Below are 22744 nucleotides of genomic sequence, written 5' to 3'. Positions count from 1 at the left end.
AAGACAAGAAGAACTGTACATAAGCATTGTATGCTAGCTGATGAAGCTGTCCATCATGGAGGTATGGGTTAATAATTCTGAAACTGCTTTACATGTATATTGGGGTAAACAAATAAGTAAACGGATGGTGGGTAGTGGGAACCAGATCTCTTAACATTGAAGAAGGAAGTTACAGATAAACAAGGGAAGAATACTACTACAATTTAAGCACGTGGTACTAGGTTAGAGTTGAAGACGTCAGTATGAACACATAGTTACCTTAATATAAATGCAGATGGATAGATACAGAAATAATGACAGCTATGTGTGTACACGTGTTAGTATCCATACATATACTTCCTAACTCTGCTGCTGAAAGGACCTAGAAGCAGTGACATTCTGGTAGCAACAAGCACACCCAGAGCTCAGATCTTAGTTTCTAAATACCATTTTCCGATATAAGGAACCAGAACTCCTTGGAGAAACAGCTGATTTGGGGGCTGGGACAGGGAGAATACAATTCTTTATAAAAGAATTCCAAATAATTTATGTTGCTATTTGTCCCTCTAGGAGGTGGAGCTTAACTCTCCCCGCTTGAGTGTGGGTGGAGTTAGACTTGCTTCCAAAAAACAGTATGTAGAAGGAGAAAAAAAAAAAGTAACTTTGCAGTAAAGAAACCTGATAAACACTACTGGGGCCAGGTGATGAAGGTCAGTATCACCAGTAAATCATGTTGATGACATGTATCCCCCGGTATCATGTGATGAGAAGGGCACTAGACTTCTGTGGTCTTCTTGCCAAAAACACATAACCCAGATCTAATCATGACAAACCCAAATTGAGGGACATTCTACAGAAAATCTAACCAGGATTCCTCAAAATTGTCAAGGTTATAAAAACCAAGAAAAAATGAAAAAAAGAAACAGATGAAGAAGACTAAGGAGATGGTGACTAAATGCAAATGGTGAGTAAATACAATATGACAGCCAGGACTGGATCCTGGACAATGTCTTGAAAAAAGACATTAGTGAAATCCACAAAGTCTGGAATTTCCTATTTGGTTTAGTCAATAGTAATGTACCAATGTTGTTTCTTAGTTTTGACAAACGTACCATGGAAATGTAAGATCTTAACAACTGGGAGACCTGGGTGAGTGTATATGGGAACTCTCTGCGCTATCTGCAACTTTTCGTAAACCTAAAATTATTCCAAAATAAAAAGTTTATTTAGAGAGAGCAAGCACGTACACACAAAATGAGGTGAAAGAGAGACTGCCCAAAGAGGTGAAGCTACACTTAGAAAAGTCTACATGATTAAAAAAATAATTCTTAACTGTTATTTGGTATAAAGAATTTACTTGCATATAATTAAGGCATTAGCTAGATAACATTATTACTGCAACTTTCTCTCTTGGTATTCAGAATCCCAACGAAACACATACACACACACACAGGCAGAATCTTTTCTCAACACCACCTTCAAAATAAAAAGATTAAACAGACTCAGGCTGCAGTGTGGCAAACAAACTGAAGCAGGAATCAAGAAGCAAATCTGTCAACTAGTTCAACTATCTTAGACATGTTATTTCATCTCTCTGGCCCTCAGTTTCCTGATCTGTAATAGAAGTAGGTTAAAAAAGATGTTTAAGGATCCTTTCCAGGCAAAGATACAACAAGCTCCTTGAAACCAAATCCTGCTAGATTTGCTCCTAACCCTCCAGTAGCTCCTCCTCAATCTCATCTGTCCACACCAACCCCCCCAGAATGCTGGCCCAGGCCCTCTTTTCAGTTAACATATTCTCAGAAACAAATATATATTTCACAGCTTCAAATCCCACATGTAGGCTATTTCCAAACCCTACCTTTACTTTGAACTCAAAGACCAACTGCTTATTGGTCATCTCTACTCGGGAGACATGTCTAAAACTGACTTCATTTCCCCCCAAAAATTTGTCTTCCAGTTCCCATTTGTCAGAGGCAGAATAACAGCCCCCCAAAGATGTCCATTTCCTAATCCCCAGAACCTGTCAGTATGTATGTTACGTGCAAAGAGAGAATTAAGGTTACTTATCAACTGACCTTGAGATGGGGAGATACATTATCTTGGGTTACTCTGCGTGCACCTAATATAATCACAGGGGTCTCTATTAGTGAAAGAGAAAAGCAGGAGAGTCAATGTCACAGTGATGCGGGATGAGAAAGACCTGACTGGCCATTGCTGACCTGGAAGATGGAAGGAGTATGAACAGCCTCTAGAAACTGAGAGAGACGAGAAAATGACTCTGCCCTACAGCCTCCGCAAAGGAACACAGCCCTTCTGACAGCTGGATCTTAGCCCAGGGAGACCCATTGCAGACTTTTAACCTCCAGCTCTGTAAGATAATACATTTGTGTTGTTTTAAGCCACTAAGTTTGTGGTAAGTTGTTCCCACAGCAATAGCAAAATAATGGCCACCAGGCTAGAAAACTGGGCCTTCCTTTTCTTTTCTTTTTTGAGGTATGCAGGCCTCTCACTGTTGTGGCCTCTCCCGTTGCGGAGCAACAGGTTCCGGACACACAGGCTCAGCGGCCATGGCTCATGGGCCCAGCCGCTCCGCGGCATGTGGGATCTTCCCGGACCGGGGCACGAACCCGTGTCCCCTCATCGGCAGGCGGACTCTCAATTACTGCGCCACCAGGGAAGCCCAAACCGGGCCTTTCTTAACGGGGATACTTCAGTCAGAAATTTGAGTATCATTGTTGACTCCTTCCTTTCCCTTAATCTCCATATTCAGTAGATCACTGAATTTCATCAAGTCACTACTATCTAATGCCTGGGACCCCAAGAGCCTCCTGACTGGTTGGTCTACCTCTAGGCTTATTCCTAGGAAGCCATTTCCCACATTATAGCCAGAGAATTAATGCAAAATACAAATTACCTTATTCCGATTTTAAAAACTTTTTAACAGCTTCCCACTGCCTGAAAGATAAAAGTCCAAACTCTTTAATTTGACTTATGAGAGCCTTCTACCCCTGCTGCGGCCCTCTCCTATTCTCTCCAGCCTCTGCTCAGTACACAAATGCCAGGTCTATTTTAGTCACTGCTATATTGGCAACACCTAGCACAGGAAGTATTAATCCTTTCGGCCCTCACATGAACGCTCCCCCCTAACTGAGATGTAGAGTTTATTTTCTCTATCCATAAATTGAGGCTGGTCCTGTGACTGTTTTGACTGATTAGACACAGTAGAAGTGAGGTTCTGGAATTTCTGAGCCCACATCTTAACAGGTCTGGCAGCTTCTGCTTCCTTCCCCTGGGAACAGCTACTGTGCTGGAAGAAACCCAAACCATGTGGAGAGGCTACGTGAAGGAGAATCCTAGGGCTCTGGTCAAAAACTCCAGTTGAGCATCCAGCCAACAGTCAGCACCAACTGCCAGCTGTGTAAGGGAGCCACCTTGCAAATTCTAACCCAGTGAAGCCCCCAAATGGCTGCCATCTTAACTGACCTCACATGGAGCGGAAGAACCTCCCAGCCCAGTTCAGTCAACCCACTGAATCATGAGACAGTAACAAAAGAAAGTTTACAGTTTTAACACATTAAGTTTCAAGGTAGTTTGTTTTACAGCAATAACGGCATATGCCAACGTGGGTTTAAACTCTACTCCTGGTACCAATTTCATCTCTTGCTCCTTAACAAATTACCCCAGTAAGCTCCATCTCTTGATAGGAGGAAGAGCATGCAATCACAAGGATGGGAAGACTTGCTGGGGGCCATCATTGGAGAGTAGTTATACAGCACATGAGAAATACTCAATATCTCTAATAAATGTATGAGTGCCTGTCCTATCTCTTAAAACCTCATTTCTTTTCCAGATCCAGAGTTAAAATGTACTCTTAATGAAAAAGAGAAGTTAAATCAGTCACCTGTTAAACTTTAACTGATAATTCAAATCTGGGTAAATGTATTTTTTGAAGGTTCTTTTGAGAAATCTACTCCCATGGTGCTCAATTGCGACCAATTAAAAGCATTAAATATAGAACAAAAGTATATTAAAATCCCTATTCACATGGCAGTCATCTGCTCCACTTGTGCTATAACTGTACTAAAATGTGAGGGACAGATTATGTGAAGGATTTTGATTATGGGTTTTTTTTTTTTTTTTGCGGTACGCAGGCCTCTCACTGTCGTGGCCTCTCCCGTTGCGGAGCACAGGTTCCGGACGCGCAGGCTCAGCGGCCATGGCTCACGGGCCCGCCGCTCCGTGGCACGTGGGATCCTCCCGGACCAGGGCACGAACCCGTGTCCCCTGCATCGGCAGGCGGACTCTCAACCACTGCGCCACCAGGGAAGCCCTTGCTTATGTTTTCAGAGGTTCCCCCACCGGTGATATTGCCAAGAATGGTTAAGGATGAGAAGCAAAAACAATATCATTGGAGTGAAAATGCAAACATTCATTAAATACCTGAATGAGAGGTAAATTAATGGAACATACAATCAGTTAACCAAAAAATAAAACAGTAAAGAAAAGAAAGTGCTTCACAGTTGAGCATGTGAAACATCTCTTAGACCTGCATGGTAATCTCTGACAGCCCTCTGGGTCTATGAGAAGCCTTCTGGGTATTATAGGAATTTGATATGTGAATCTGGTAGGATTCGTTACCGGACTAGTGTTGGTATTTCGCTTCCCAATTAGTAAGTATCTAAACACAAGTGCATAGTGCTCTTTGGAAAGATAAGGCAGATATAGGGCAATTCTTTCAAATTCAACAAACTCCAAAACTACCTAAGGACTCTGGAAGTCTCCCTTCTAAGAGAGTAGAGGGCACTAACAAAAACTGCATCCTCTATGTAACAGTTTACATAATCTTTCTTTGTAACTGGTTTAAATGTCTATTTTAGTCTGTCCCAAAGGAGCTCTGATCCTTTTTGCTTGAAATTAAATCCCATACTAATTTTTCTGAAACTAGAACACATTTCTGCTTCCGAAACCATCACAGATGTCACTTCTTTCCTACTAAGAAGGTAATGCCCATACTCCCTCTCCCCCTCCCCCTCACAAACACACTTGGTCCTCACTCAACACACACTCTCAGTGCTATTCTCCATCCCAATAGGAAGGTATATACTTTAAAGTCATTTTTTCACTTATTCTCTTTATAGTTGAAGTACGTGTTTACAGGCTGACCAGCCAAGGTGAGAAGTAGATCCGGCATATGACAAAGCATATAAACTGTTTTGAACTAGGAAAAGGAGATATTGGCCATATTTTACACACACAAAGAAGTGAAGTAACTGGTTCAAACTTACACAGCTAGTAGATACCAGAACTTGCATTTTTAACTCAGGGCTATTTGTACATTATTAAATTTGTACAATACTAATTTTATACAATACTAATTCTCAACCAAGAGCTCCGAAGGATCCACCTTTCTACTCTGCAAAGGGCCCAAATAACTACAAAAAAACACATTTTTGGGTTGTTATTTGTATTGGTCAAAAAGTAATTGACCCCAAACTAATACAACATTGTAAATCAACTACACCTCAATTAAAAAAAAAAAGATCTAATAAAAATAACTCTTTGGACTCTTTGGAGACTGAATAAAAACTACAGCTGATAGTAATAAATAAATAAATAAAAATAATAGTATGTGTTTAATAAAAAAAGGTAATTGACCAATAAAATGTGAGTGTTTCGTGCCAAGCATTGTGGAGAGCACTTTAAACACATTATTCAATTCTCACATCAACCCTAAATAAGGTGGGAATAAGGGAGATGTTTGTCGGCACACAATTAAACATTCATTAGATATTAGTTCCTATTTTACAATATTATCCCCTATTTTACAGATGAGGAAACCAAAACCTAAAGTCACTATGTTATTAACTAGCATAGCCGAGTCCGAACCCAGTTTACTTGATTCCAGAACTGGTCCTTAAAGTCCTAAATTATTCTGCCTGGCCAACCAAAGTATTTTGCTGTCCATCAGGGAAAAAAGGGAAAGAAGAAAGGAACCTGGCAGTAACCAAGGCCTTATTACTATATTGTGAGATGTACGACATCTTCTCGATGTGACAGTACTAAAGCTATAACACATGGTGGTAAAAATCTTAGAAAGGCCCAAACTGAAGATAATCTTCAATCTGAACTACTTGCATCTCCCTGAATCTGCCAGGCATTGGGAAACAATTCTTCACGGGTCTCACACATCTCTGAACATCTTGCAGAAGCATGCACTGCCCTTTTGTTCCAGCCTATCTTTTCAAGGATGTTTGCATAATGAACAAAGCTTTGGAAGACTAGATAGTGTCTCCCTCCAAAGCAGAGGGCAGTGTAATAAAGATAATGTCTTCCTCCAGAGCAAAAGTCAGGCAGGTTTACTGCCCATTATAAAAACCTGGGTTCCCCATGCTCAAGGTTCCTCAGCTCCAACCCAAGCCCACCACAGTATCGCCCTGGGCTCTTCCATACCACCCCTGTAAGGACTCGGATGGGGAGTGAACCTACAGGACCATAATACTCACATGGCTTGATGTACAAGAAAGGCCTTTGTCTCTTACCTAGGAGTCTCCTGTCTTCCGCCAGCATCCACGAAACTGTGGCAGGCTAACTTGATAGCGTCCATGTAGGGTAAAAACCCCAGATCCTTCACAGATCTTGATACCAAGTTCTTTGGACTACTTCTCACCTTTGCTTTCCTCAGAGATACCCTCTCCCATTCTATAGGAGACACTATTCATCTTTTGGTCATCATCTTTGGCATGAAATTTCTCCTAAAGGTCCTCAGCTAGAATCTACTATTAACTCCATGATGCCCCCATTGATTCCTGCACACAGGTTTCTATCACAGCCCTTTTAAAGCTTTATTCCACTTGCTTATTTGTGTGCTGTGCCAGTTAATCAATTTATTGCCTCTCAGCTCAAAATTTATCTTTTTATACATGCTCTGTGATAATGAATGAAATTGCTTTAAGCATTTCTCCTTACAGTGAGCATAATGTTAAGCTTTCTCAATAGAGGGTGCTGCCAGGACACTGCAGGAGGAAGGGAGTCCTCCAGAGACCATTACACTTAATGATGAAAGACTTTTCTTTTGCCCTAAGATTAGGAACAAGATAAGGATGTCTGTTCCTGCCACTTGTATTCAGTATTGAGTAAATAACTTACTGCAGGTTCTAGTGCCAGGCAAGAAAAAGAAATAAAAAGCAAATAGATTGGAAAGGAAAAAATAAAACTATCTCTATTCACAGATGACGTGACCTTGCATAAAGAAAATCCTAAGGAATCCACTAAAAAAAATACATACGCACACACACACGCACACATGAGTTCAGCAAGGTTGCAGGATACAAGCTCGATTTTATACACTTGCAATGAATATGAAAATGAAATTAAGAAAATAATTCCATTTACAATTGCATCAAAAAGAATAAAATGTTTTAGAATAAATTAACAGAAGAAATGTACAACTAATATTCTGAAAACATTGTTGAAAGAACTTAAATAAGATCTAAATAAATGCAATCTCATCAGAATCCCAGCTGGCTTCTTTTTAGAAACTGACAGGCTGATCCTAAAATTCATATAGAATTACAAGAGACCCCAAAGACCCAAAACAATTTTTAAAAAGAAGAGCAAAGTTGGAGGACTACACTTCTCAACTTCAAAACTTACTACAAAGCAACAGCTACAAGACAGTGTGGTACAGGCATAAGGATAGGCATACAGAATTCTATCAATGCAATAAAATTAATGGAGAGTGCAAAAATAAACTTGTGTGTCAATGGTCATCTGATTATCAACAAGGAGGTACCAAGACTATTCATTGGGGAAGGAATGGTGCTGGGACAACTGCATAGCCACATGCAAAAGAATGAAATTGGACCACTTACTCAAACCATATACAAAATTAACTCAAAATGATCTAAATATAATAGCTAGAGCTATAAAACTCCTAGGAATAAATTTGCATGACATTAGATTTGGCAATGGATTCTTACGTATGACACCAAAAACATGGGGAACAAAGGAAAAACAGATGACTGGACTTCCTCAAATAAAAACCTTCTATGCTTCAAAGAACACTATCAAGAAAGTAAAAAGACAACTCACAGAAGGGGAAAAAATTACAAATCATATATTTGATAATGGACTTGTATCTAGAATATATAAAGACTCTTATAACTCAAAAATAGAAACAGAAATAACCCAACTCGAAAATGGGCAAAGGATCTGAATAGACATTTCTCCAAAGAAGATACACAAATGTCCAGTAAGCACATGAAAAGAAGCTTCACATCACTGTCCATTAGGGAAATGCAAATCAAAACCACAATGAGATTCCAATTTGTACACAAATGTTCAGAGTAGCATTTCTTAATAACATCCAAATAATAATTTATTAACAATAACAATCCAGTGTCTATTAACTGATGAATGCATATACAAAATGTGGTATATCCAAAGAGTGGAATATTATTTAGCCATAAAAAATGGAACAATTAACTGGGAGGGATTAAAAAGAAAGCTAGGTTACTTATGATAAGTAAAATCCCATCAAGGGATATAATGAAATAGTAATGGATTCATTTTTAATCAACTTCATTATGGCAGATGGTGCTAGAATGCAGGGGAAGGATAGACCCAAATGTCAATGAAGCTTCCTCTCAACTTCTGTCTAGGCGTAAGTGCTGACTTTAAAAGGTCTTCAAAGAAATTCATGCAAGGAATGCCTCCTGCAACTTGGTCACATGCAAAAGTGAAGCAAGAAGCACATCCGTTTGGAGCTTGCCCCAAGGGCCTCTAGTTCTTCTCCAAACTGGGTTCATAACTCCCACCCACAGAGGGAAAGGCAGTACCTGAAGCAGAACCCAGGGATAAGCAAATTAGCATTTCCAAGGTCAACTGCTGACAGGCCTAATTGATTACAGCAACCAGTATATTCTGGCTGAAGTTAAGAGGCTTATCCTCTCTAGCTTGCTCAACACTAGCAAGAAACTAATTTACCACATCAGTTACAAAATATGGAAGTACTGTAGGTATGGAGTCAAATTAGGATGCGACATTTCAAAAAGAGGCAAATATTAATAGGATCTGGAGAAGTAAGTGATTTTAAGGGGGTTAAACAATTTTGGGAAAAACCTAAAATACCAATCATGCCAGCGGTAAAGGACTGACAAATACAAAAAAAAAAAAGGAAAAGAAATCAATAGATAGTATTATCTTGTTTTACCAACTGGTTCAATGTTTCAATGTGAATATTCACCAAAACTGCTAAAAAGCTGCAAAACTAAATGATCTAACTACCATTACAATTTTTTGCCCTCCTCTGATAGTCACTGAAAAGTGAAACGCCCTCTGCCATTTCCCACGTGTAGCTATTAAGCATATGAAATGAGGCTAGTCCGGACTGAGAAAAGAATGTAAGTATAAAAATAACTCAATTTTCATAACGATTACAAGTCGAGGTAATATTTTAGACACATTAAATAATATATTACTAAAATTAATTCCTCTTTTTTCTTACCTTTTGTAATGAGGATAGTGGAAAATTTTAAATTACGCATGCTCACATTATAGTTTTACTGGACAGTGCTGCTACATACAAATAACACATTACATTTATACAGAACACATTTTTTTTTTTTTTTAGCGGGGGGGGGGGTACGTGGGCCTCTCACTGTTGTGGCCTCTCACATTGCAGAACACAGGCTCCAGACGTGCAGGCTCCGCGGCATGTGGGATCTTCCCGGACCGGGGCACAAACCCGGGTCCCCTGCTTTGGCAGGCGGACTCTCAACCACTGCACCACCAGGGAAGCCCCCAGAACACACACTTAATTTCAGGTGTGAAGTACAGAAAGAGGGAGAAATAGGTCTGGATAATAAAAAAATCTTCTCTAGAATAATCACATTGGTTTCACCTGTTAATCACCAACCTACTAAAAGTTCCTTTCTGCTTAGGGAAAGACAAACTTTTATTTCTTTTAAAAAGGATCTAATGTTTCAAAAATGATCCTAAAGCCTGTTCTACTTCTGCCATGAATTGTCATCTTTGCCTAGAATTAAACTAGTCTTAATTCTTTTCAATGATCAAAGATATATGATAAAGTGCTAGTCTAATTTTAAAATCTGATCGAGTGACTCCACTTCGGTTTTTCCTGTAATAGTCATTTTCATACCTATTAGGTCACTGAAACCTAACTCATGCCTCTGCTCCAAAGGTTTAAAAAAAAAAAAAAGAAAAGAAATGAAAAAGAAAAAATAGAATCAACACAAATATTATTCGCAAGCATCTAGAAAAACCCAGGCAGTATTTAGGTACTATACGTATTCTGTTTTAAAAACTAAAATATGACTCATTTACTATTTCAAAAAGGGACATCCCAGTGTGGATGGGAGCTTAGCAAACAGGAGAGTACAGCAAGCAATTATTTCCACACATTCCATCATGTGCAGAAACCAAGCCAACCTTCAGGTTTTTACAGTCTGGGGAAGAAAGAAAATCTGGAGGTGTTGGAAGAGTTGGAAATTCACGGAGTGAGAGTGCACCGCAACAGGAGGGGAGGGGAGGGGAGGGGAGGTGAGGTGAGGTGAGGTGAGGTGAGGTGAGGCCAACAACAGCTCAAACTTTCCTCTCCGTAGCTCTCAAAAAGGAAACTACTCAACTTTCTGACTAAGGAAGTCAATAGGAGAGGAAAATACATTTCACACTTTTTAATATCCCCAAATTGTGCCCCATACATTTGGCCCACTGATAGAATTTAAAGTGGTTTTTAAATGTTATCAACAACAAAAATCAAGATCACTAACTCAGAATAATAAATAATAAATATGAGATGTACCTTTCTATTTTGTGACAGGGCCTGCATCTATTGCTGGTAAATGAACTGAGTAACCGTGATAACTAGAAATAAAGCTAGTGGAAATGAGCGGTCTAGCCCTCATTCCTGGAAGAGCTGATCTTAAAATGTTGTGATCCTAATAGCCCTACAGTTTTTCTGGTCTGATAGAAACAGCACAATTTTTGTATTTTGAGATATATGGAATAATTCAGGCTCCAAGCTACTAGATTCCAATAATTTAGTGATTGTACTTCTTACACAATCCTGAACCCCGCAATCAACACACACAGATCAGTACGGCGCCAATGGCTACCTCATGAGAAGTGTTTTGGTGCCACCTAGTGGCATAGGTTTCTCCTGTCAAAGGGGAAATAACGATTAGACCAGGGTTCTCAAAGTGTGGTCCCTGAACCAGTAGCATCAGCATCACCAGAGAACTCATTAGAAGTGCAAATTTTTGGCCTCATTCTAGATCTACTGAAACTTTAGCAGTGGGGCCCGGCAATCTGTTTCAACAAGCCCTCTAAGTGGTTCCCTCCCATGTTTAAGAACCACTGGATTAATCAGTCCTTACACAAAAATTAAGTGTAAAGTTTTAAAAACTTAGGTTCATCAATGAACAAAAGTGCTCAATTTCTAATTTCTAAAGACCAAACACATTAACAAAACAAAAATACAATAAAAAAGCAAAAGCCCTGTGAAACAAAGAAAAGGCATTTATTGGTATCAGGATATCAGGTTATGGCATCTTAAGGGGGCTCACCTGAAAAGGGGGAACACATGAAAAGCCAAGGAGGTAGAACACTAGTGACCTTTAAACTGAGTCACCTACCCTAATGATTCCTGTGCACCTATGTTATAAAGTAATCAAGAGAAAAGAGAAAAACCTTTCTCTTGATTCCTTGCTAAACTTTATTTTCTATTTAGGTCTTAGAGGAGAACTTGGTTACTTTAAATAACTTAAACTGACTTAAACTGAGGTTGAGTAAGAGAAGTCCCATAATGCACCTAGATGTTTGCAGGCCTCTCACTGTTGTGGCCTCTCCCGTTGCGGAGCACAGGCTCCGGAGGCACAGGCTTAGCGGCCATGGCTCACGGGCCCAGCCGCTCCGCGGCACGTGGGATCTTCCCGGACCAGGGTTCGAACCCACGTCCCCTACATCGGCAGGTGGACTCTCAACCACTGCACCACCAGGGAAGCCCAAAAAAACCCTTTTAATAAATATCTATTTATTCAAGATTAAAAAGTTATATGCTTGAAGTAAGAAAACTGGGTCATGAGATATATGCCCCGTATGGCCACTGGTCCACACAGTCACAATTAAGTATATACCATCCCTTACTCCATGGCTTAAACGGCAAACTTACCAGTTAACAGAAAAAAATCAACTCTGAGAGGCTAACCATGCAAAACCAAGCCTCCAATATGACAGGTAACATCACAGACATTAATATCGGCGGCATAAAATATAAAGAAATTTCAAAGACTTGCTCTATTAATTTTGATTTTGTCCTTTCAAGATATAAATTTAGATATCCACAGAGACCAACTATTTAATTCTAACATTTTAAGAGCAAATGCCCACAATAGGATGAGTTTCTGACAAAACTCTTCTTTCCTTTTTCTCTTCAAACCTTCCCTCTACCCACAAGTGAGTTCATAAAAATATGTCACAGAAAGATGGGTCAAAAGCAAAATGTAAATAATAATAATTTTTTAAACACGAGAAAAAAAGTCTTGGAACTGATTTTTTACAAAGAACTTTCCTTGTTGTCACTATCGTTGCAAAGACGAATCTGTGTTGAGCCACCGTACGGGGCTAAGTGCCGTACTACTTTGCCAGTTCAAATGCTCAATTGTTCACTAATTAATCTTAAGATGGATTTAAAATTTTCTCATTTGTAAAAAAAGATGTAAAACCTCATATAATTGCAATAAGAAGTAGAGAAAATATACTAAGAAGTAGAGAAAATATACCCAAAAAATGCCTCTCACATCACTAACAGCTAGAAAGGATTACTGCCATCAACTGAGGGCCATCAGAAAGAGAAAGGGGCGCCAGATTAATCTAGGTCAAGGGGCTGAAATCAGGCCAAACTGGTTTCAAATTCAAACTCCCTGGCTGCCACTTCGGTGTGTGCCCTATGGTAAGTTACTTCAATTCAGTGAGCCTCATTTTCCCATCTGTAGAATGAGGATACAGCTACGTCTTTCAGTGATTTTCAGTGATTTTCACCGCACGCACCTTTATTTAATAGTATCTGCCTATAGTCAGCTCTGGCGGCTCTCTTTTCCTCACCCACTTCAACACTTTGAGAAACGCTTACATCAAAAGGTGAGGCATGTTCCCAGGTCAAGAGTAAACAATACAATTATGGTAGTGATACATTTAATAGCAACATCTCACACATATTTCGAAGACACAAGTCAATAGTACCAGGAATCTCACCAGTTGAGGAAAAAGGCTGACCTTGAAGTTCCCCCAGCATTCAGGCTTTGTGACCTTTGGAGTCTTTTTACCAACCGTACCTACCAAATGCAAATATGTTCCAATGTGAGAAATGCCCCGTGGCATGCTGGTAACCTGAAAGTCCAGCTCTCCAGTTGATGAGAACAGCTTCATTTGTGGCATTTGCCCATTTCTGTGAGTGGGGTTAATTCTCCTACTATGGCTGCTTCAACCCAACACCCAAATTCCTTAATTACTTGATTGATTGATTGACTGATACATCAATAAGCATTTGCAGACGACCTAAAATGTATAAAGCCCTCTGCCAGGCTCTGAAGGTGGGGTATGAGGATGACTATAGATGAATCCTACCCTCAAGGACCTTACAGACCAGACAGGGAAATACAATAAACACAAAAAAGAAATATAAAATATAAGGAGAACATGAAGAACCTCTGAAAACAGGGAAAAATCCCTAACTTCCAGCAAGCAGTACATACAATAAAAGTTCAGGTATTATTTACCTAAAGAACCCCTAATATTGCCTATGCTTTCTACTAGGCAAATTTCAAAACCTCTCTGGGTGAAAAACAATATTTTCCTTTTACCAGAGTTAATGAATATGTGCATATGTGTATATCACAGTTCCTCTGCCTCAGCACTGCTGACATTTTAGGCTGGATGTTGCCCAGGGGCTGTCCAATGCATTGTAAGATATTTAGCGACACCTAAACACCTAGAGGCTGGTAGAGACCAGTAGCACACTCACCACGAGCCTCTAAGTTGTGACAACCTGAAATGTCTCCAGACGTTGCCAAAGGTGCCTTGAGGGCAAAACCACCCACTACTGTATATACACTATGCATATACGGCTATATAGATGGGGTCTACATAGGGATGGAGTGGATATATGGATCCACGGATATGAACCTGTGTGCATATATAAATGAGCTAGATACTCAATTAGAGGAAATTTTTATATTAATTTTCCTACTAGGTTTTAAATATATTCATTCACTTCTTGAGTGCCTTCTATATACCAAGTGCTGATAGAGGCAACAGCAGGGGAGAGGGCGGGGGAATTAGAGGCACCTGGCAAAAATCCCTGCAGTCATGGTGCTTACGCACAGGGCAGACAGGCAACAAACCAAATAACTATACCAATGATATAGTATGTGAGAAGGTGGGGTGACGTTAAGTAGTAGGGAGAAAAATCAAGCAGGGCAAAGAGTTAGATTCTGAGAAGAGGACATGTTGCCCTTCTAAATTTCAAGGACCTAATTGTGCCAGACAAAACACATGCTCAGATTTTCAGATCATGTGCTCACAGGCAACTTCCTGAGCACAATCTGAAAGCAAGTCTAAATTTTATTAATGTTAAGAAGAGAGGGAATGTACTCATTTTGTTCTCATAACCAGTAAGGGAGCAGAATGGAGGGCTGTCACACACCCCCACTTCCTCATTCCTATTCTCTGCCCAACCCTAGAGGCTGACAAACCTCACTCATTCTGAAAAGCTCCCATTCCCTGAAGTAAGAACCAGTGAGTAAAAGCATCAGAGATCACCTAACCGCTAAGGTTCCTTTCAGCCTCAAAATGGCATTAATGGATTATCAATATGAATACTGCTGATGACAAAGAAGAGGGATTGAGGAAAAGGAACAGGAAATTTCATTCTGGTAAATCTTTTTGTGGGCCTTAATAGATGTTACAAGGCTGTTTTCTCACTTTATTGCACTGCCCTAATATATACATCGTTGTCAAAATCTTCCCTGTGATTCTTTTTATTAGCATATTTCAATCCTCTCCAAAAATGTATTTCATCACAAGTTCTTTTCACTTGATTAACTGTAGAGTCTACAAAGATGCCACTACAATGAACAAACACACACAGTCCTGGTGTGACATAATAGGAAGAAATATATATTTGGTCTCTGCCCCTAAAGCCCTTGGAATCATCAAAGTGATAAAAGTCTTTTTGTATTCTAATGAGATGACTGGTGGCTAGGGGTTATCTGGATAGCCTCAAGATGGGGGCTGGTTGCCATGGAAACCAACCAGATGATTAGAGGGCTGGAGATTGACTCAATCACTAGTGGCCAATGATTTAATTGCGCGTGCGTGGGTACTGAATGACGCCTCCATAAAAACCCAAAAGGGCAGGGTTCAGAGAGCTTCCAGGTCGGTGAACACATGGAGGTGCTGGCAGCGAGGCAAGCTTGGAGAGGGCATGGAAGCTCGTGCCCCTTCCCACTTACCTTGCCCTTTGCATCTCTTCCATCTGGCTCTTCCTGTGATGTAGCTTTTTATAATAAATCGGTAATCTAGTAGATAAACTGTTTCCCTAAGTTCTGTGAGCTGCTCTAGCAAATTATAGAACCCAATGGCAGTGGGGGCAGTCTTATGGGACTGAGCGCTTAACCTGTGAGATCTGACACTAACTCCAGGTAAATAGTATCAGAATTGAATTGAATTGTAGGACACCCAGTTGGAGAATTGGAGAATTGCTTGGAGTGGGAAGTGGAGCTAGAAGTGTCACAAGCACTGTGAGTAGCAGAGTAGAAACAGTGCAGTTTTTCCTTACATCTGGGAAATATGAAGATATAGGCAAAACAACTGAGCTTTTTGAGAGAGCTGGATTTTTACCACTCTGTAGGCAATGCCTTTATACTTTTAACACTACAGATACCATAATTTTCAATGGCCTTCATTTAAGTTATAATAACATTCTGCTTTTATAATTGACTCCAGCTTTAAAAGCTATATAAGAAATACAAACATTGGCTTCTTATGGTTATTTTTATTGTCTTTGTGGCCACCACCCCACTATTACTACTTTTTTCCAATTACTGCTTCTACTCAATAACATAATTATGGAATAAAGTATAAGAGCAAGGCCAAAAAGAAACCTTCCCACTTTAACTAGAGTCCTGGCTATAAGAAGCAGTTCTCTAGATGGAGAAATTTATTACAGCATAATGAAAATCCATAATGTAGATCTTCCTAAGAAAAGAAGTCTTAAGAATGTGAGGTCAGTATGTGCTGGCTTCTCAAACCATTAAGTAATTTTCAAAATAAATTTAACATAAAAGATTTAAGTAAAATAATTACTCCTTTTTCATAAAATTAGGTGATGGGTGATAGGGTTATGGGTGTTCATAATTTTCTTTTTCTCTCTATCCCTCAAATTTTTAGATTTTTAGAATGCCTTATATCAGGGGAAAAACTAGAATATTACCCACCAAAGCATCCAGATTCAGAAGTATGCACTGAACTGAATGCTTAAGGTTTGCAAATCTGAAAGTTCAGTTATTCATGAGAAGCACAAATTTCTAAGGCCATGGAATTTTTAACTCTGATGGCTGTTTTTTGTTCATCATTAACTCTAAAGTAACTGTCACAAAGTGAAAGCTCTGTTTATTGCCTAGGTGGAGACCAAGGTGAGAAAAAAAGGAATCGGGTTTAAAAAGATGATGATTCTTAATGAGAATACAAATTCTGGATACATGAAAGAACAGACTATCATTCAATCAATTCACTGTATCACTTCTATCAGTCAGGACTGCAACTGGCTGCAATGGAGAGGACACCTGACAGCCATCACTTAACCAAAAAGGAACTGATTTTCCTAACATTACAACAAGTCCATTAATAGACAGACTAGGGTCAGTACAATGACCCCAAAAGTTCCCAGCTTCTTCCTTCCATGACCAGACTCAACTCTGCCTTTACAAGTAGAAGACACTAAAGTCCAGGGAACGCGTGAGTGTCCAAGGGAAGTCATTGAGAACTTCACTAGCAGAACAGGACAAGAGCTGATGGGCTGTTTAAGAAAAAGCATGCAACCTCATTTCGGAATTCAAAAGGGAGAAGGAAAGGAAGAAGAAGAGGGACAAAAAAGAAAAATCAGATAATGTTAACCTCAACAAAATAACCAAAATTTTCTGAGCTAAATACCACTAAATGTTATTTCAATATTATCCAATTGCTGCAAATGCCATTAGACGAACACAATCAATTTTCAATAAAGTGTAATGGTTACGGGCAGAAACTGCAATCAAGTCCCTTATGCTCAAATCTCAACTCCCACCACTTACTCCGTAACTGTGTGACCTTTGGAGAGCACTTAACTTCGCTAAGCCTCAGTGGCTCATGTACCCAGTGGGGATAACAACAGTCCTTACTTTGAAGGATTAGTTAGGACCAAGTGAGAAATCACTTGTGAAAACAGCGCAGTGCCTGCACACATTTGACGTGTGTAGCCAATCAAGCTATTATCATCTTTTGATCATTATGGCCATCATTATCATCACCGTACCTCAGAATAGTTCAACAAACATCCAATTACCTGCCTGACCATAATAACTGAAGTCTCTCTGCTCTGTTTCTTTCAGCAAGTCACAGAAAGAAAAGCAATATAGAGAGTAAAATCCAGAAGCTCTCCAACAGTCTTCTCATCTACTGGACCCTTGGGCAATTTAAATATACATCTTTTTACTCTTTTCTTCCAAACGTTCTTCACAAATATTCAGCAAGAATCTGATAAGAACTGTCAATCCTCAGGCACATACATTTTCCATGGAATCGCAGAATGTTAACCAAACCTCTGAAGGCCATCTGAAGGCAGGACGAGAGGATGCAACCCTGAGGTACACTGACATTTTAGGGAAGGGGCATTCCTCAAATTTACTTGACTAAACTTAAAGGGCTTATGAAAATTCAGTTGCTTAAAGATGATGTTGATACCTACAGCTCTGATAAATTAGATCAGTACATTCTGCTTAAGAAGACAGAAAAGTACATAATAAACTTTAAAATCTGAAAAGTAAGCTCCGGTTATCTGAAAAATCTCCTAACGTAACAAATTTCATTTCCCAGTTAGTTCAAATAAAGAATTACTAGAATACCAATAAATTTAGAGAAAAACTAATAGATAGGGTGGCAGCAAAAGTCTAATTGCCCAGACACCATATGCTGTAACGTAACACGAGGAAAGGTGACAATTTCAAATATGCTAGAAAGTTGAATAGGGACAAGCACCTGTATAGGAATATGCAACCAACAGGAAACAAAACGAAACACATCACCACCCAAGTTCTCGGCAGCAGGAATCCCCTCCACCAATAATTTAATAATATAGTGACAAGAGAATTGTGGTGCAAAGTGAGAAAATGATCCCCAAGTGATTGTTACCACCTATTTTGTCAAAATTCATTCTAATTTGTGATGAAACTGGGCAACCCGAAAGGTCAACAGAAAGTGTGTCTAATCTTATAAGGCTAAGAAGAAAAGGGAATATTTCTGCTCTGAAGATAGTTGATGGACTTTCCCACTTGCTCTTCTGCACTTTAATTTCTCCCAGTCCATGGACTATTGCCCAAGAAAATAGTCAACTCAAATGCAAACCAAATGACTAAATGATAGCTAACATTTACTGAGCACTTATTAAGTATTAATGACTGCTCTATGTAATTTGTAAGCATTATCTCATTTATTCCCCACAATAATGCCATTTACAAATCAGAAATCTAAAACAGAGGTTACAAAACTTGTCCAAGGACACAAAAATAATAAGTGATGGAGCTGGGACAAGAACCCAGGCATTCTGTACACAAAGCTCTGCACTCTTACATTACCCTATCCTGCCTATATCACAATGTAGGGGCATAATATAAGACACAAAGCACACAAATCGAATCCTCTTCACCTCAACTATGATATCTTAGTTGAACTTACTTTTTCCACCTGAGCTACTGAAATAACTTCATTAGCTACTTGAGGTATCTCCATCCTCCATAGCATCCTCAGTATTGCCATGAGGTTATCTTTCTAGACCTGGATCTTGCCACATTCCTCCTCTACTTTAAACCATCCAATAATAAAGTCCTAACTTCTTTCAGGACCTTAATGTTCAATGTTTAGGCCCTCAGTGTTCACTTAATGTTTGAACAGCATGTATATGTCTTGCTTCCCAGCTAAGCTGTAAACAACCTGAAGGAAGAAACCTTTATTAATCGCCGTAACGCTGGCTAACATCAATTACTGATTTAGCTTCACACAAACCAAAAGCCTTAGACTCCAAACTCATCCACCTTTGCTCCCCTCTTCACATCACAGGTCCTTCTTCTAAGCTCTGACCCTTAAATTTCTAATTGCTGGCTATACTTTTTGATAGTTATTGAATAAACACTATGCTAAGAGCACTTTGCACATAGTATCTTATTTAACTCCAACAACCTTATAAAATGGGCATTTTTATCTCTATTTCACAGATAAAAAATTAGAAGTTCAAAGAAATTACCTATCTTTGAGCAAGTTATAGAACTAAAGCTGGAACTGGGACTAGAGACCGTATCAGGCTGATTCCAAGTCCTGCAATTAAGTAGCAATATTGGCTCTGTCTCCTAAAAGTCTTTCATTTACTGTTAGAGGCTGAGTTACTTTCAAATTTACTTAAATACCAGGTATTTTTCTACTCTCTGGGTCCTCAGACGGCACCTCAGTCGGGTGTCAGGTGAAAACTGCTCTCCTAACGAGCTCTTGTTCTATTACTCCAGTGGGGGTCACCCTAGGCATCCTCTCCGTAGGGAGTTTCTCCTGTCACCAAAGTCCTGCTCATAAGCACTCCAATTCAGGTTCATAAGCAGTTCTCAGGATATGGTCCCCAAGACCCTTCCACAAGGTCCACAGGGTCAAAACTATTTTTATAATAATTGTCAGACCTGCAACAGAGACCACATGGCCCACAAAACTGAAAACATTTGCTATCTGACCCCTCATGGAAAAACTTTGCCAATCCCTGCTTTAGAGCATGAATCTTTCAAAACATGATGCTTATATTTCTTTTTAAATGAAACAGATGCTGCATTTTGCATCAAAATATACTTCTTATTTTAAAAAAATAAAACAAAAACAAACAAAAATGAACTCGGTATCAAACATACTAAGAAGCCTTCAAAGCAAATCCTGAAAAACACTGACTACAATCCTCCAGGAGGTTACGTACCAGCCCTTCTCTCTTATGATTTAAGATCTTATTATGAGTTTGCCCAGGACTACCTACCAAAGCCGAATATCTATCACCATCAAAAAGAGACTACAAATCAGGCTGGACAGGGGTAAGACCTTTAGAGGCCACCCACTAAAGATGATGGGTGACTTCTGCTGCCAGCTGTGAATGAATATCTAGTATGGAACTGGCCTTTCTGCCATGAGTGACTATAAGGCTGGACAAAATATATGAAGCAACTGCTTTCAGGCAGTGGGACAATAGGCAGAGCAGAACTGGGATGCCTGCGAAAAGGAAAACAAGTGAGGTAAGTCCTCCAATTGCCCTCTTGCTTGCAAAACGGAAGAGGAATCCAAGAGGAGCACAGCAGTCTTAAAGGACTGAGAAGACAGAGACTGGAGTTCAGGGAGGATGAGTAGCAGGGTTTTGCAAGACAGAAGGGGGCATGCAGGGAAAGCCCGTGAGGGATCTGCACAGAGATGCCCTTGAGTCTGATGCTGAATCCTAAGCTGCTGAGGAACAACTGCTGGGAGCTGTGAAGTGAACAATTCCCAGAATTTACGCAGGACTGGAAGACATTCAAATTCCATCCAGCAGAGTAGAGCTTTTTCGCTGAACTCTCTGGGCAATCAACAGAGACTCCAGAAAGAGCAAGCTTTGTAACAAGGCTAAATTAGCCCTAAAGTAAAGCTACACTAGACCTGCCCTAAGGAAGTTTAACAACAAGCCTGGGATGGATCAGCCTAATCCACAAATTACTTAGCTGCCAACCAAAACAAAGGTCAATACTCTTTAAAAGAAGATGACAAAATCCCCAAACTCAACAACATAATACACACAAGTGGCAACAGAGATGCCAGAATTAGCAGACAAGGATATTAAAGTAGCTATTATAAATACGCTCCATGTGCTCAAGCATACAGAGGAAAACATGAGCATAATGAGGAGAGAAATAAGATTCCATTTAATTCTTTTTCATGTCTTCTAGAGCTGAAAAATACAGTCTCTGAAATTAAAAATTCCCTGGATAGATTTAGTCAATTAGACACTTGAGAAGACAGGACTAATGAACTTGAAGACACAGCAAAAGAAACTATTCATACTAAAGTCAGAGAGAAAAAAAGACTTGAAAAAAATCACCAGAGCCTCAGTGACTTATGAGACATTACCAAGCAGCCTAACATACATGTAATTGGAGCCCCAGAAGGAGAAGAGAGGGAAGAGAAATAGCAGCAGAATTTTTTTCCAAATTTGATCAAAACTGTAAGCCTACAAATCTATAAAGCTCGAAGAACACCAGGCAGAATAAACAAAGAAAATCACACCAAGGCACATCACAATCAAATTGCTGAAAAACAGTGATATTAAAAGAAAAACAAAAAGATTATGTTGCTCCCCTCCTTCCATATTTAATATAAAATAAAAACAAATTTAACCCAAACAAATAACATCTTTCTAGATCTTCTCATCAAAAAATTGTGGTCAAGCGCAGCAAGACTGAACTTTTCTCATCTTTTGTAGAGGCCTTCCTTTACCAGTACCCCTAAGTCCTAGCATCGGCTTAGTCTGTCTACTGAGTAATTAAGCATGAACAAAATATAGTTAAATTACTGGAAAATAACTATCATAATGCTGTATACTGTACAGTTCACAAATGTCACATCCTTTTCTTTTTTTGGCTGTGTTGGGTCTTTGTTGCTAGACGCAGGCTTTCTCTAGTTGCGGCGAGCAGGGGCTACTCTTCGTTGCAGTGTGCAGGCTTCTCATTGCGGTGGCTTCTCTTGTTGCGGAGCATGCACTCTAGGCACTCAGGCTTCAGCAGTTGCAGTGTGTGGGCTCAGTAGTTGTGGCTCACAGGCTCTAGAGTGCAGGCTTAGTAGTTGTGAAGCACAGGCTTAGTTGCTCAGCAGCATGTGGAATCTTCCTGGACCAGGGATCGAACCCATGTCTCCCACATTGGCAGGCGGATTCTTAACCACTGGGCCACCAGGGAAGTCCCACAAATGTCACATACTTTTGATTGTATGTTCCTTGAGGTCAGATACCTTCATGTTTCAGCCCATAAATTTCTAGTGCAGTCTCTAGTGGCTCATGGGGGTCTGAACACATATGAATGAGTCAATCTCATCTTATCCGCAGTACATCACTATGTGGTATGTAAGAGAAGATGAGAAAACAGATGCCCAGAGGGATTAAATGATTGTCCCAAGGTTACCCAAAAGGTGAGCAGTATCTTGCATCCCTAGAGCAATGCCACCACTCAGGGTTACATCAAAATAGACACAAAGAAATAAATTTTAATTATTACTTACTCTGAGTTTCCACAAGATCCAAAGCAACACTAGAAGCCGTGTCCATTCCAGAGCTGACGCAGGACTGGAAGTTCTTCAAGGAGGAGAGTGCAGATTCTACACCACTGAAGGATATAAAACCAGCTGAACCTGAACTTGAAGTGGAACGCCCTGGCATCTTGAAATTATT

The 22744-nt window shown here is 39.7% G+C and overlaps 1 protein-coding gene across 1 annotated transcript in view; it reads right to left on the bottom strand.

Annotated features, from left to right (window-relative positions):
* Nucleotides 1–22732, bottom strand: part of NSMCE2 (NSE2 (MMS21) homolog, SMC5-SMC6 complex SUMO ligase) — a 216613-nt gene extending 193881 nt beyond the window's left edge. Inside the window, exon 1 of the mRNA XM_065895641.1 lies at nt 22576–22732. Within this exon, the coding sequence (XP_065751713.1) occupies nt 22576–22732 (157 nt within the window). The remainder of the gene's footprint in view (nt 1–22575) is intronic.
* Between the last annotated feature and the right edge of the window lie 12 nt (nt 22733–22744).

This window comes from Phocoena phocoena, chromosome 17, assembly GCF_963924675.1.
Source record: "Phocoena phocoena chromosome 17, mPhoPho1.1, whole genome shotgun sequence".
Taxonomy (NCBI): domain Eukaryota; kingdom Metazoa; phylum Chordata; class Mammalia; order Artiodactyla; family Phocoenidae; genus Phocoena; species Phocoena phocoena.
This window is presented reverse-complemented; position numbering and strand designations above follow the sequence as displayed.